Below are 15355 nucleotides of genomic sequence, written 5' to 3' on the forward strand. Positions count from 1 at the left end.
ATATTAGTCACTCTTCTCTAAGATATCTCACAATTGCCGATACAATTCTTTAATTCGCAACGACCTCACTAATGTCTACAACCTGCTTTATATAAAATTGTGCAACTGTATATTGTCGCGACCTTGTCTGCATTAATCCGCCTGTGTCTGCTGTTGTGGCACCATAGGCTTGCTTGTAAAATCTATTGCACCAAAAATAAAGAATAAAAAAAAAAAAAAAATAGGTTACCATACAAAAACAGTATATTAAACAGTTTACAATGCGAAGACTTGTGGAGTGCGTTAGAATTTCTTAAAATTGGAGTTATACATAGATTTGAAAGCTGAGCTTGAAACAAAAATTACAGCATTGGAATAGAGTGCGTGAGGTGTACGTATTTGCAATACTGAAGTTTGAAGACTAAGATTAACAACTTATATCTACCTCAATATATTGTAAAGAGAAGTTCAGGTTTCGGTCTGGAATTGGGTCTGTAAGGCTACCTTTTGCCTTGGTAGATTGGTATAGTATAGGGGTGTAGTACAAGTCGCTAATTGTTGTCTTAGTGAATTCGTCTACTTGTAAGGAATTTAATCTATAGTCTAATTACGTGGTTATTAATATCAGCTCGTGTTAATTTAAAGAATAGAAGAATAAAACTTAAAAAGACTTAATAAGAGGTATCAGTTTGATGTACGGAGGTTGAATGATTGTGTGTGTGTTTGGGTTGTGAGTAGTCGTATCTGTAGTGTGTTTCGAATTTGTCGAGTTGAGTTGTGCGTGTAAATGGTTATCTATGAGTTATAGTGTTTGGTTGGTGTTGATAAACTCTGCCCAAGGTTTCCAAATCCTGGTGAATTTAGTCATATTACCGTGTCTGGCGTGTGTCAGTTCTTCCATCAGTTTAGTATTCTCTACTCTCTGAATCCATTCCCTCATGGAGGGAGCTTTTGGTAGCTTCCAATGTGTGGGAACCAACTGAGAGGCGGTCATAGCTAGGTGATTGAATAGGTCTTTTTTGTGTTTCTGCAAGCCAGGTGGTGGTAAAAGAAAAATGTAGTTGTCAGGAGCTAGGGGGAACTTTGTCTGTAGAATGTGTTGTACGATTTGGTGGATCCTGTTCCAAAATTTGGCAATCAAAGGGCATTGCCACCAGATGTGGGCATGGTGAGCCAATCCCTGACTGCATCTCCAGCATAGGTCTGGTGAAGCGCTGTGAATTTTGGTTGGTGTGTAGTGCCAGCGAGATATCCTTTTAAAGTTACTTTCTCGTACTGCAAGGGAAGTGGAGGATTTTTGGGCAGTCAAGAGGATTGTTTGCCATTGATGGGGGGTGAAAGCCAATTGTAGTTCAGTTGTCCATTTAGAGGTGTAGTTTGGTAACTCTGTGTCCCGTAACTCCCTTATTAATCAGTACATGGTCGATAGAATATTTTTTGAGATCGAATGAGTAGAGCACAATAGTTCGAATTTTGTTAGTTGTCTGTCTGCTTTAAGTGGGAGTTGTCGAGATGTAACAAAGTGTGATAATTGACGATAATGAAATAATTGGTTCCCTGTAGGAGTTGTGTGACTTGTGAGTTGTTCAAGATGTTTTAATTTCCCTGCGTGAATGACATCTTTCAATTGTAGTGAAGAGCCATTGTGATAATGCGCAAATACATTACTGAAGGAGCCCCTTTGGAGGAGAGGATTGTGAGCAATCGGGTATAATGGGGAAGGGGAAGGAGCAATGTCGGTTGTATTAAGTAATTTGTGCCAAATCTTTAAGGTCGGTGAAATTGTGGGATGTGTGCCAAGAAGTCTCAACTGTGGCAGTGAGGGGTGAGTTTGCAACCAGAGGCATGCTGACAGCGGGGTCTCCGAAAAGGAGTTTTCAAGTACTGCCCATTGATGGTTTGGGACATCCCTTGTCCATTCGTAAATTCTGTGTAAATGAGTCGCTGTGTGATACAACTCTATGTCAGGCAGGTTCAGTCCCCCTTTTTCTAAACTTTTGATTAGAGTCGCTCGCGCCAGGCGGGGTGGGTTGTTGGCCCATATGTATTTTGTGAATAGGGATCTAATTTTGTTAAAACATTTATTTGGCAATGAGACCGGGAGTGTCTGTATAGGATAAAGCAGCCTGGGGAGAAGGTTCATTTTGATTATGTTGATTCTACATAGCCACCCAAATTGAGGTTTGTGCCATTTTTGTAAATCATTGGTGATGGAGGAAATTAATGGGGGGAAGTTAAGATGGTAGATGGAGTTTAAGTCCTTTGGGATATGAACCCCTAAGTATTTAATAGAACTGGGTGCCCAAGTGAAGCTAAACTTGTCTTGTAATAACTTGTTTAAGGTATTAGTTGAGTAGATGGGGAGTAGTTCACATTTAGCAAGATTCGCTTGGAAGTTGGAGACCTTGCTATATGTCTCCATTTCCGATATAATGGCAGCCAGCGTTGAGGCAGGGTTAGATATGGTAAATAAAAGGTCATCTGCGTATGCAGTAATTTTATATTAATGGTTAATTTGAAACCCTTGAATATTCTCATTTTCCCTGATCCCCTGGAGGAAGGGTTCTAGAACTAGGATCGGAAAGAGAGGACAACCCTGTCTCGTGCCATTTGTTATTGTCACCGGAGTTGATAATTGGCCCTTGACTCGAAGCCGAGCTGTCGGGAGAGAATATATGGCGCTCAGCCAGTCCCGCCACCTCGGGCCAAATCCGAGCTGCTGTATTTTGTGTGACAGCAGGGCCCAACTGACTGTCAAATGCCTTTTCGGCATCTATGGCAAGGAGGGCACTGTGGGTTTTATGGTTCTGTGCCCAATGGATGAGATTTAGAATTTTCGTAGTATTGTTTTTTGCCTCTCTATTCGGGACAAAGCCTGCCTGGTCTTGATGGATAAGGCCCGGCAGAAGAGGCTTGAGTCTATTGGCCATAATTTTCGTAAGGATTTTTAAGTCAGTGTTTATAAGTGATATAGGTCTATAACTCCCACATAGCGTGGGGTCTTTGCCAGGTTTGGGAATCAGCATTATGGTGGCTTGTAGTGCTGATTTTGGGATGGTGGAACAGAGTTTGGATGTGTTAAAGGCATTCACGAAGTGTTGGGCTAATGTTTGGGCCATAACCTTGTAGTATTTCCCAGTGTAACAGTCTGGGCCTGGGCTCTTACCTTGGGGGATAGACTTTACAGTTTGTATGAATTCATCTATCGTGATGGGTTTGTCTAGAAAGGATGTGTCAATGGGGGGGGGGGGGGGGGAGGGGGGGAGTATGATTTGATCCTATGTTTGATCCTAGGTTTTAGAAATCCGATAATGTCATCTGCGTTTGGGTGCGAATCACTCAGGTTATACAGGTGTGTGTAAAATTCGTGGAATGCTTTAATGATGTCTGGCATGTGGCATGTGAGCGTGCCCTTTTTTGATTTGATTTCTGAGATGAAGGAGGATTGTCTTTCTTTTTGTAGGGATTGTGCTAACAATTTTCCAGCTTTGCCTCCCTGGGTATAATATAAGTTCTTAGTGAGGGATAATTTGCGTTTGGCATGTAAGGAAAGTAAAGTCGTTAATTCAGTCCTTTTGGCTAAGATTTGTTTATATCTCTCTAGGGGGAAGGTGCCCTGATGGTAGTCTTCAAGAGCTTTAATATCGTTCGTGAGTTGAGAGATCTTTTGTTCCCGCTTACGTTTTAGGGACGCTGCTATACGAATAAATTATCCCCTAAGGACTGCCTTATGTGCTTCCCAGGTCATGATTGTTCTGGTGTCCGATCATGTGTTTTCTATAAAGTAATTGGTAGCTATTTCCCATATTTGTGCAACCGTGTCAGGGTTATTTAAAATTAAATCATTGAGTTTCCATTGAGTTGCCGGGCTAGGGAGGTTCGGGATCGACAACGTCAAAATTAAAGGGGCGTGATTCGACCAAGTAATCGGTCCATATAGAGCGGATTTTATCAAATATAAGAATCTATGTTGGAGGAATATGGAGTCTATTCTAGAATACGTCCTTGTAGGGGGAGAGTAAAACGAGTAGTCTTTCTTTGTGGGGTGCATGGTTCTCCAGGTGTCATACAGTTGGGCGTCATACAAGGCGTTTTTCATTTGTGAGCGTGTTTGTGTAAGGTAGTTTTGAATAGGAGCAGTAGTATCTAGAGAGCTATCTATAGAACAATTTTAATCTCACCCAAATATCAAAATCCCCTCCTGGAAGATAGAGAGTTTGCTTAGAATCCTTTTTAGGGTCTGGGGTTGTTTCTTATTCGGTAGGTAAATATTAGCCAACGTAACTTGTATGTTGTATAGAGTACCCTTCAGAAATATAAACCTACCCGTGTTGTCTACTAGTTGGTCTTGAAATGTGACGGGTAAATGTCATCCTATGAGTATGGCTACTCCTCTGGCTTTTGCGTCTGAGAAATGACTGAAGAAACCCTTAGGGTATTCTCTGTTTTTAAATGTTGTTGCCGCGTTTTTTCGGAAGTGTGTTTCTTGAGTAAATACTATCTGAGCCCTGTGCCTGTGAAAATCAGTGAGGGCCAATGATCTTTTTTCAGGAGTGTTGAGACCTCTTGCATTTTGTGTGAGTATCGTGATGGTCGTCATAATGGAGTGAAGAAGAGTCGCTTGGTTGTGTGGTTAAGAAAAAGGTTTTGGGATGAATCTGGAGGAATTAATGTAAATGTCGAAAGTGGTGTGCCTCGATGTTGCGAGGCGTGTATTTTAGTGAAGGATGTCTAGTCTACAGGGATGGCTGAGGCAGTGTCCACCTAGAGTGTAAAGTCCTGAGAAAAGTAGTAAAATCGGTTATGTATTAGAGTTAGTTTTCGGTAAAAGCACTTCAGGTTATAGTACTGAAATTTTTGTCCGGCTACAAGACCTGTATGTAGCTATACATAGACCATAAATAACTGTACAAAGTAGAAAAAATAAATAAAATCAAGCTGTTAAATTTAACGTAAATTACACCTTCTTTGGAATTTATTGCACTCCAACGGGGGGGGGGGGATGTAACCTCAAGTCTATTAGTTTGTTCGTAATTTCAAGAACGTATCTGGATATGTTAATCCAGAGTTGTGGGAACGGGAGAGGTGGAGGGAGAGGGAAGGAAAGGGAGAGAGCGGGAGTGAAGGGGGGGGGGGGTAGGTGGAAAGAGGTTTGGGGGAGAGAGTGTTAGAGAAGGGTTGTATTGAAAGTGGGGGGGGGGGGGAGAGAGAAAGGGTGCGAAACCCTATCAGGGAATTAAGGTTGATCTCAACACAGGAGAACGAACCTGCTATACTTAGGGGTTGTGTACCACGGGTGTAAGTCCAGGACCCGGGACTTATAAATCCTCCCCGTGGAATTTAAATGTTGGAGATATATTGACATAACTTTTGATTAGCAGTCATGGTGGAGGGAGGGATGCAGAGTTAGTGTGTTCTGTCTAATCAGGGTGTAACTTGTATTGGGCTCAACGTGAACATTAATATTATTAATACTTTTTTTTTTTTTTAAATATCTTTACGTATACGATTAGACAATACGCAGGAGAAAAGCGGATAGTCACCTTATAATTGTCTGAGAGCGAGGTAAGGCTTAAGTATTAGAAAGGAGTATGGTCGCTTCAGGGATCAGGGGGTCGATTTTGTAGTCATTTACTACTCAGGATCTACAATCCCATATGGTGGCAATAGCATGAGTGATAAGGAGTGAGCCTAGCAGTTAAGGTCAGTCCCGTACAACTAGAAGGAACATAATGGGGTAAAATAATGAGAAGTAGAATATACAATACTGACAATAAAATTACTATGTATATACGACCCAATTCCAACCTCAAGCAAGCCCTGAACGTGACGGTTACGTTTAAAAAAATAAATAAGTAAAAAGGTTAAGAAAGGTATATATACACCTTTTTTATAGGTTTATGAATAGGGCAATAGTGATAGGCTGAGAGTGTCAGCTGATGCTCTCAGCCTATCACTAATGCCTAGTCCAGAGATTCCTCATTGGAACCTCGGATCATCACCTGAAAGAGCTAGGCGGAGCAAACTGGGGTTAAACCGTTCGTAAACAGTTAAACCTGACCCCTGCTTAAGCTAAGACAGTGCCCAGAACCTCTTTATTGACATGAAATTGTTATGGTGCCTGGAATGTCTCTTTAACCCAAGTTATTAGATTGCAGTATTTTATTCAATGTTGTGTTTTCCAGAAACGTGATAGTTCCCTCTTTAAATGAAAACAAGAAACCCAAAACATGGAGGACTTCCCCTTACCGTGCTCTCAGCTACTGTCCGCTGCTGAGTGCAGCTCACCATCTCAAGCTTGGCATTGTTAGGAAGGTTGGCGAACCTCCATTGCATGGATAGGTCCAGAACCGTCCTTTGAAACCTGCAAGTCAGGGGATAGTTAGGAGTTTGATGAATAGAAAACAAAAACAAAAAAACAAACAACATTTTATGCATTGAACAATACAATAAAAATCTATTGCATTTCAGGGCACTGGAATTGTAGACCTGAAAAGAACACTGCTGGCACTATAATAATTTTATTGAAATTAGGTTATTATGGTGCCAGGAGGTTTCTGATGCGATCTTATCTTTCGGGGTAAACCGTTTAACCCTACAACCTGTGCGTACATAAAAAAGGTACGTACCAATGTTATATATTAAAATATATATACTACTAATTGCCTTAGAGCATCAGCGTTGCCACTGCTCAATGCTACCAAAGCCTTCTGTTCTGAAGCATTTGAGAAAGTGGAATGATAAAGGGACAGAGCGAAATGGAGCTGGAGCACAGAATTCAACTCTGGACGGTTTCATTCCTAAAGGTAATCCAGCGCCAAGGACCTCCAGGCACTTTATTTCAATTAAGTTGTTGTGGTGTCTGGAGTGTTCCTTTAAATGCAACCATTAGGGAATGTGAATGCAAGACCCTTGTGGTGTCCACATGATTAACAGAGCCAAATGTGATTTCAGGGAATCTCTCAGCAACTCACAAGGAGAATTTACAAGGTACAAACACATGCTAGTATAAGGGAGACAGAATTCCCTGCCTGCTGTACTCTTCCTATAACTGACTAAAATGCTCATAGCCTGCAGACGTATGTTTTTAAGTAACACAAACGTTAGGGTTTTTTCCCAGAATCAAAGCATCAATGTGAAATTACAGGGTCAGTAATGCCTTATATAGATGTTTTATATGAACTCAACCACCAAAATAAACTCAAATATGCTTGCAAAACCCGCCTGTTACACATTTTACTGCTAAAAGAAGCTTCAGACTTTAGAGAAAGTATGCATGGAGAGGCAGAAAAACAGTGGGGGTCCTACTGTATATATTTTTTGCTGCCGGCCAACAGCAAGAGGATTCCAATCAGGAACAACCATGAGACAGCATTGGCTGGATGTGAATGGAAACTAAACTATATGGACTATACCCATTACAACACACACACACACACACACATACATATACATATACATATATATATATATATATATACACATACACACACACACAGCTTGGATAGCATGGTTGTAGGACCATTGCACATTATCCCTCAAATCTTCAGCAGCAATGATAGGTTGCATGTGCTCAGCCATGCCAAGAGCTCACAGGTTAGTATTGCTTACTATTGGTGAGTGCAAGCTTACTTCAGAATTATCTAGGTCACAGCAGAAAAGGTGGACATTAGGTGCCAGGAAAGCCTAGGGTTTTGTAAAGTCACTTGAAAATATTATGACACAAACTGGGAAACAGGACCGCGAGACTCTCTGAACCATAATCACTTTACCAAGTCGTAGTGGTTATGATGCTTATATTGGCCCTTTAACCCCTTAGGGACCAAACTTTTGGAATAAAAGGGAATCATGACATGTCACACATGTCATGTGTCCTCAAGGGGTTAAACAAACAAATTCTCTGATTTTCATATAAATGCTTGAACTTGTCTCAAACATTTTTATAAAAAAAAATAAAAATGAAAATTAATAGACCCATAGTAAGTATTTTTCCCTGCTGAAGAACGTGTAGTTTCACATGCTGAGAGAATTGTAAGTCAACAAGAATGTTAAAAGGAAATTCTAAGCACCGAAACAGCTTTAGCTTAATGAAGTGGTTTTGAAGTAAGATCGCGCCGATGCACTCTCACTGTTCCGTTATTTGCCATTTAAGAGTTAAAGCACTTTGTTTATGCAGCCCTAGCCACACCTCTCTGGGTTTGCAGCAGCCTTGTGTGTGACGGCAGATAAGAACCATTCGGCCCATCTAGTCTGCCCAATATTTCGAAATACTTTTAATTAGTCCCTGGCCTTATCGTAAGTCTAGCATAGCCTTATGCCTATCCCACGAACTGTGTTACCTCTACCACTTCAGATGGAGGGGTATTCCATGCATCCACTACCCTCTCAGCAAAGTAATACTTCATGATATTATTTTTAAACCTTTGTCCCTCTAATTTAAGACTGTCCTCTTGTTGTGGTAGTTTTTCTTCTTTTAAATATAGTCTCCTCCTTTACTGTGTTGATTCCCTTTATGTATTTAAATGTTTCTATCATATCCCCTCCATCTCCATGAACCAGCTTAGTAGCCCTTCTCCGAACTCTTTCTAGAGTATTAATATCATTCTGCGATGATCCAAGAAACAAGTAACCTGACAACTAAGTTTAAAAATTAAAAAAAATAAAAATAAATCATCGAGTGTATGAGTGATAGCCAAGGAAGGTGTGGCTAGGACTATAAACAAAGTGATTTAACTCCTAAATGGCAGAGAATGGAGCAGTGAGACTGCAGGGGCATGATCTATACACCAAAACTGCTTCATTAAGGTAAAGTTGTCTTGGTGCTTACAGTATCTCTTTGAGAAATGATCATCTTGCATGTAGCTACATATACACAAAATGACATTTGTTAACAGAAGCACTCACGGAAAACTACAGTCACAAAATACAAACAACACAGAGATAAATAAATGAGAATTTTGTCCTGCCTCTGGCTTCAAGCTATCAGCACAAAACATTCTCTCTGCACATGATATAAAGGCTATGAGTAAAAGATGAATGGGTACGAGATAATCACATCGTGCACAAATAAATATTCACACAACTGATGAGAAAATAATCACATTAGAATGCCTGCTGTGAATTTCTACAGACTATAATTAAAAAACAAAGTTATAAACTGTTCTGAAAAATGAATACACAAACTGTAAAACAGATGTGGTATCGGTGCCTGTGATAGCCCACTTCACAGACAATGAGCTATACGAAAGTGGAATAATTAGGCACAATCACTCTGATCACTGACATCAATGCAGATATATGTCGCCAACAACAGACAGGTCGACATGGGTTTAATGAAGAGGAAAATGTGACTCAAGCAAAGGCAGGAAACAGTCCAAGATTCGCTGGTAGCAAACACAGTATGTACTCACTTCAGATCATAATCTCTGGGATTAAAATTCTGCTTCTTGCAAACTTCTTCCAGAATCTAGAATAAAAAAAATAACAAGCTTAAAAACTATAGTTGAATAATATATTTTTCTTACACTCCTTGAAAGTATCTAATATGGAACTCTATGAAATGTTAGTCTTATACACACACAGACTTATTCCTAAAGCCCTCAAGGCATCTTAATGGCTGGATAGAGTATGGTAAACATATTAGAATACTGTATACACATCAACAACCCATGTCAACACCCAATCCTTTCACTGTAGGTTGTCCCTTTAACACAATCACACAATCATTCTCTTGCTTTACCCTTCAATATAATGTGACACCCTCTCATCCTCTTAAATTGCACTCCATTCTACACAATGAGCAGTCTTCTATCTTTCTTAACTATGCAAACTCTCTATATAAAATAAGAGTCCCTCCTCTCATTTCTTTACAGTGATAGACCTTTCTCACACCCTGTCTCCCTTCAAACACAGTGGCAATTCTCTCTCTCCATACAGGGACAGGTGTCTCATACATACATACATATACACACACATACACACGTGACAGCTTGGGCTCTCGCCATAAAGTGACAGCTCTCGCTCGGTCTTTTTCTCTCAATACAGTGACAGCCCTCTCTGTCTTTCTCTTCATACAGTGACAGCAATCTCTCTCCATAGCGACAGCTCTCTCTCTCTCACTCTCCTTCCATCTCCATACAGTGACAGCTCTCCCCCCACATACAGTGACAGCTCTCTCTCTCCCCCCCCATACAGTGACAGCTCTCTCTCTCTCTCCCCCCCATACAGTGACAGCTCTCCCCCCATACAGTGACAGCTCTCCCCCCATACAGTGACAGCTCTCCCCCCCATACAGTGACAGCTCTCCCCCCATACAGTGACAGCTCTCTCTCCCCCATACAGTGACAGCTCTCTCTCCCCCATACAGTGACAGCTCTCTCTCCCCCAGTGACAGCTCTCTCTCCCCCATACAGTGACAGCTCTCTCTCTCCCCCATACAGTGACAGCTCTCTCTCTTCCCCCATACAGTGACAGCTCTCTCTCTCCCCCCATACAGTGACAGCGCTCTCTCTCTCTCTCCCCCATACAGTGACAGCGCTCTCTCTCTCTCTCCCCCATACAGTGACAGCGCTCTCTCTCTCCCCCCCCCCATACAGTGACAGCGCTCTCTCTCTCCCCCCATACAGTGACAGCTCTCTCTCTCTCTCTCCCCCCCATACAGTGACAGCTCTCTCTCTCCCTCCCCCCATACAGTGACAGCTCTCTCTCTCTCCCCCATACAGTGACAGCTCTCTCTCCCCCCATACAGTGACAGCTCTCTCTCCCCCCATACAGTGACAGCTCTCTCTCCCCCCCATACAGTGACAGCTTTCTCTCTCTCCCCCCATACAGTGACAGCTTTCTCTCTCTCCCCCCATACAGTGACAGCTTTCTCTCTCTCCCCCCCATACAGTGACAGCTCTCTCTCTCTCTCCCCCCATACAGTGACAGCGCTCTCTCTCTCTCCCCCCATACAGTGACAGCGCTCTCTCTCTCTCTCTCTCTCTCTCCCTCCCTCCCCCATACAGTGACAGCTCTCTCTCTCTCTCTCTCTCTCTCCCTCCCCCCCATACAGTGACAGCTCTCTCCCTCCCCCATACAGTGACATCTCTCTCTCTCTCTCTCCCCCCATACAGTGACAGCTCTCTCTCTCTCCCGCCCCCCCATACAGTGACAGCTCTCTCTCCCTCCCCCCATACAGTGACAGCTCTCTCTCTCTCTCCCTCCCCCCATACAGTGACAGCTCTCTCTCTCTCCCTCCCCCCATACAGTGACAGCGCTCTCTCTCTCTCTCTCTCTCTCCCCATACAGTGACAGCTCTCTCTCTCTCCCCATACAGTGACAGCTCTCTCTCTCCCCATACAGTGACAGCTCTCTCTCTCTCTCCCCCCATACAGTGACAGCTCTCTCTCTCTCCCCCCATACAGTGACAGCTCTCTCTCTCTCCCCCCATACAGTGACAGCTCTCTCTCTCTCCCGCCCCCCCATACAGTGACAGCTCTCTCTCCCTCCCCCCCATACAGTGACAGCTCTCTCTCTCTCTCTTCCTCCCCCCATACAGTGACAGCTCTCTCTCTCTCCCCCCCATACAGTGACAGCTCTCTCTCTCTCCCCATACAGTGACAGCTCTCTCTCTCTCTCTCTCTCCCCATACAGTGACAGCTCTCTCTCTCCCCCCATACAGTGACAGCTCTCTCTCCCCCCATACAGTGACAGCTCTCTCTCTCTCCCCCCATACAGTGACAGCTCTCTCTCTCCCCCATACAGTGACAGCTCTCTCTCCCCCCATACAGTGACAGCTCTCTCTCCCCCCATACAGTGACAGCTCTCTCTCCCCCCCATACAGTGACAGCTCTCTCTCCCCCCCATACAGTGACAGCTCTCTCTCCCCCCCATACAGTGACAGCTCTCTCTCCCCCCCATACAGTGACAGCTCTCTCTCTCTCTCTCCCCCCCCATACAGTGACAGCTCTCTCTCTCTCTCTCTCTCTCTCCCCCCATACAGTGACAGCTCTCTCTCTCTCTCCCCCCATACAGTGACAGCTCTCTCTCTCTCTCTCCCCCCATACAGTGACAGCTCTCTCTCCCCCATACAGTGACAGCTCTCTCCCCCCCCATACAGTGACAGCTCTCTCTCTCCCCCCATACAGTGACAGCTCTCTCTCTCCCCCCCATACAGTGACAGCTCTCTCTCTCCCCCCCATACAGTGACAGCTCTCTCTCTCCCCCCCATACAGTGACAGCTCTCTCTCTCCCCCCCATACAGTGACAGCTCTCTCTCTCCCCCCCATACAGTGACAGCTCTCTCTCTCCCCCCCATACAGTGACAGCTCTCTCTCTCCCCCCCATACAGTGACAGCTCTCTCTCCCCCCATACAGTGACAGCTCTCTCTCCCCCCATACAGTGACAGCTCTCTCTCCCCCCATACAGTGACAGCTCTCTCTCCCCCCATACAGTGACAGCTCTCTCTCCCCCCCATACAGTGACAGCTCTCTCTCTCTCCCTCCCCCCATACAGTGACAGCTCTCTCTCCCCCCCATACAGTGACAGCTCTCTCTCTCCCCCCCATACAGTGACAGCTCTCTCTCTCCCCCCCATACAGTGACAGCTCTCTCTCTCCCCCCCATACAGTGACAGCTCTCTCTCCCCCCATACAGTGACAGCTCTCTCTCCCCCCATACAGTGACAGCTCTCTCTCCCCCCCATACAGTGACAGCTCTCTCTCTCTCCCTCCCCCCATTCAGTGACAGCTCTCTCTCTCCCCCCCATACAGTGACAGCTCTCTCTCCCCCCATACAGTGACAGCTCTCTCTCCCCCATACAGTGACAGCTCTCTCTCTCTCTCTCCCCCCCATACAGTGACAGCTCTCTCTCTCTCTCTCTCTCTCTCCCCCCATACAGTGACAGCTCTCTCTCTCTCTCTCCCCCCATACAGTGACAGCTCTCTCTCTCTCTCCCCCCATACAGTGACAGCTCTCTCTCCCCCATACAGTGACAGCTCTCTCCCCCCCCATACAGTGACAGCTCTCTCTCCCCCCCATACAGTGACAGCTCTCTCTCTCCCCCCCATACAGTGACAGCTCTCTCTCTCCCCCCCATACAGTGACAGCTCTCTCTCTCCCCCCCATACAGTGACAGCTCTCTCTCCCCCCATACAGTGACAGCTCTCTCTCCCCCCATACAGTGACAGCTCTCTCTCCCCCCATACAGTGACAGCTCTCTCTCCCCCCATACAGTGACAGCTCTCTCTCCCCCCCATACAGTGACAGCTCTCTCTCTCTCCCTCCCCCCATACAGTGACAGCTCTCTCTCTCCCCCCCATACAGTGACAGCTCTCTCTCTCCCCCCATACAGTGACAGCGCTCTCTCTCTCTCCCCCCATACAGTGACAGCTTTCTCTCTCCCCCCCATACAGTGACAGCTCTCTCTCTCCCCCCATACAGTGACAGCTCTCTCTCTCCCTCCCCCCATACAGTGACAGCTCTCTCTCTCCCCCCCATACAGTGACAGCTCTCTCTCTCCCCCCATACAGTGACAGCGCTCTCTCTCTCTCTCCCCCCATACAGTGACAGCTCTCTCTCTCTCTCCCCCCCATACAGTGACAGCTCTCTCTCTCCCCCCCATACAGTGACAGCGCTCTCTCTCTCTCTCTCTCTCTCTCTCCCCCCATACAGTGACAGCTCTCTCTCTCCCCCCCATACAGTGACAGCCTGTGCCCCTGTAATTGCCGTATTTTGAGGAGGGGGGCACATTGTAGCCGAGTTACCCCCAGTAGCAGGTCACCTGTATCAGGGGGGTCCCCGCTGTCACTCTCACTGTCTGTCGCCTCCCGTTGGGGGCCAACACTGATACCCCGGGCCCGCCGGCTGCCATCTTACATGACGTCACGGGAACATTCAACCAGCTTTATTGGGAGAACAAAACAGCATCAAATACCCAGCTCATCACAGGGGGCAGCCTGGGGGCAGAGAACAAAGGGGGAGGGGGGGGAGGGGGAAAGGGGATTATATCTTTTATTATCACTGTAACATGGGGTTATATAACTATTATTATTAATTTATACCTTATTACATGGGGTTATATAACTATTATTATTAATTTATACCTTATTACATGGGGTTATATAACTATTATTATTAATTTATACCTTATTACATGGGGTTATATAACTATTATTATTAATTTATACCTTATTACATGGGGTTATATCCCTCACTCACAACATGGGGTTATATCCCTCACTCACAACATGGGGTTATATCCCTCACTCACAACATGGGGTTATATCCCTCACTCACAACATGGGGTTATATCCCTCACTCACAACATGGGGTTATATCCCTCACTCACAACATGGGGTTATATCCCTCACTCACAACATGGGGTTATATCCCTCACTCACAACATGGGGTTATATTCCTCACTCACAACATGGGGTTATATTCCTCACTCACAATATGGGGTTATATTCCTCACTCACAATATGGGGTTATATTCCTCACTCACAATATGGGGTTATATTCCTCACTCACAATATGGGGTTATATTCCTCACTCACAATATGGGGTTATATCCCTCACTCACAATATGGGGTTATATCCCTCACTCACAATATGGGGTTATATCCCTCACTCACAATATGGGGTTATATCCCTCACTACAGGGGGTTATATCCCTCACTACAGGGGGTTATATCCCTCACTACAGGGGGTTATATCCCTCACTACAGGGGGTTATATCCCTCACTACAGGGGGTTATATCCCTCACTACAGGGGGTTATATCCCTCACTACAGGGGGTTATATCCCTCACTACAGGGGGTTATATCCCTCACTACAGGGGGTTACATCCCTCACAACATGGGGTTACATCCCTCACAACATGGGGTTACATCCCTCACAACATGGGGTTACTTCCCTCACAACATGGGGTTACTTCCCTCACAACATGGGGTTACTTCCCTCACAACATGGGGTTACTTCCCTCACAACATGGGGTTACTTCCCTCACAACATGGGGTTACTTCCCTCACAACATGGGGTTACATCCCTCACAACATGGGGTTACATCCCTCACAACATGGGGTTACTTCCCTCACAACATGGGGTTACTTCCCTCACAACATGGGGTTACTTCCCTCACAACATGGGGTTACTTCCCTCACAACATGGGGTTACTTCCCTCACAACATGGGGTTACTTCCCTCACAACATGGGGTTACTTCCCTCACAACATGGGGTTACATCCCTCACTCACAATATGGGATTTTATTCCTCATAACATGGGGTTATTGTCAAGGTGGTAATTACCCTAACAAAATATGGGAAACCCAGAATGGAGGGTCCAAAATAGACACATCACTGGGCCTTAGAGTGACTTAATGTTATAAAAAGGCTA

The 15355-nt window shown here is 44.9% G+C and overlaps 1 protein-coding gene across 1 annotated transcript in view; it reads right to left on the reverse strand.

Moving 5' to 3' along the window:
• Positions 1–13846, reverse strand: part of ASPSCR1 (ASPSCR1 tether for SLC2A4, UBX domain containing) — a 41399-nt gene extending 27553 nt beyond the window's left edge. Inside the window, exons 1-3 of the mRNA XM_063456204.1 lie at positions 13742–13846; positions 9390–9445; positions 6229–6343 (exon numbers count right to left, since the gene is read on the reverse strand). Of these exons, the coding sequence (XP_063312274.1) occupies positions 6229–6343; positions 9390–9445; positions 13742–13831 (261 nt within the window). The 5' untranslated portion in view covers positions 13832–13846. The remainder of the gene's footprint in view (positions 1–6228; positions 6344–9389; positions 9446–13741) is intronic.
• Between the last annotated feature and the right edge of the window lie 1509 nt (positions 13847–15355).

The sequence above is a fragment of the Pelobates fuscus genome, chromosome 5, assembly GCF_036172605.1.
Source record: "Pelobates fuscus isolate aPelFus1 chromosome 5, aPelFus1.pri, whole genome shotgun sequence".
In the NCBI taxonomy this organism is placed as follows: Eukaryota; Metazoa; Chordata; class Amphibia; order Anura; family Pelobatidae; genus Pelobates; species Pelobates fuscus.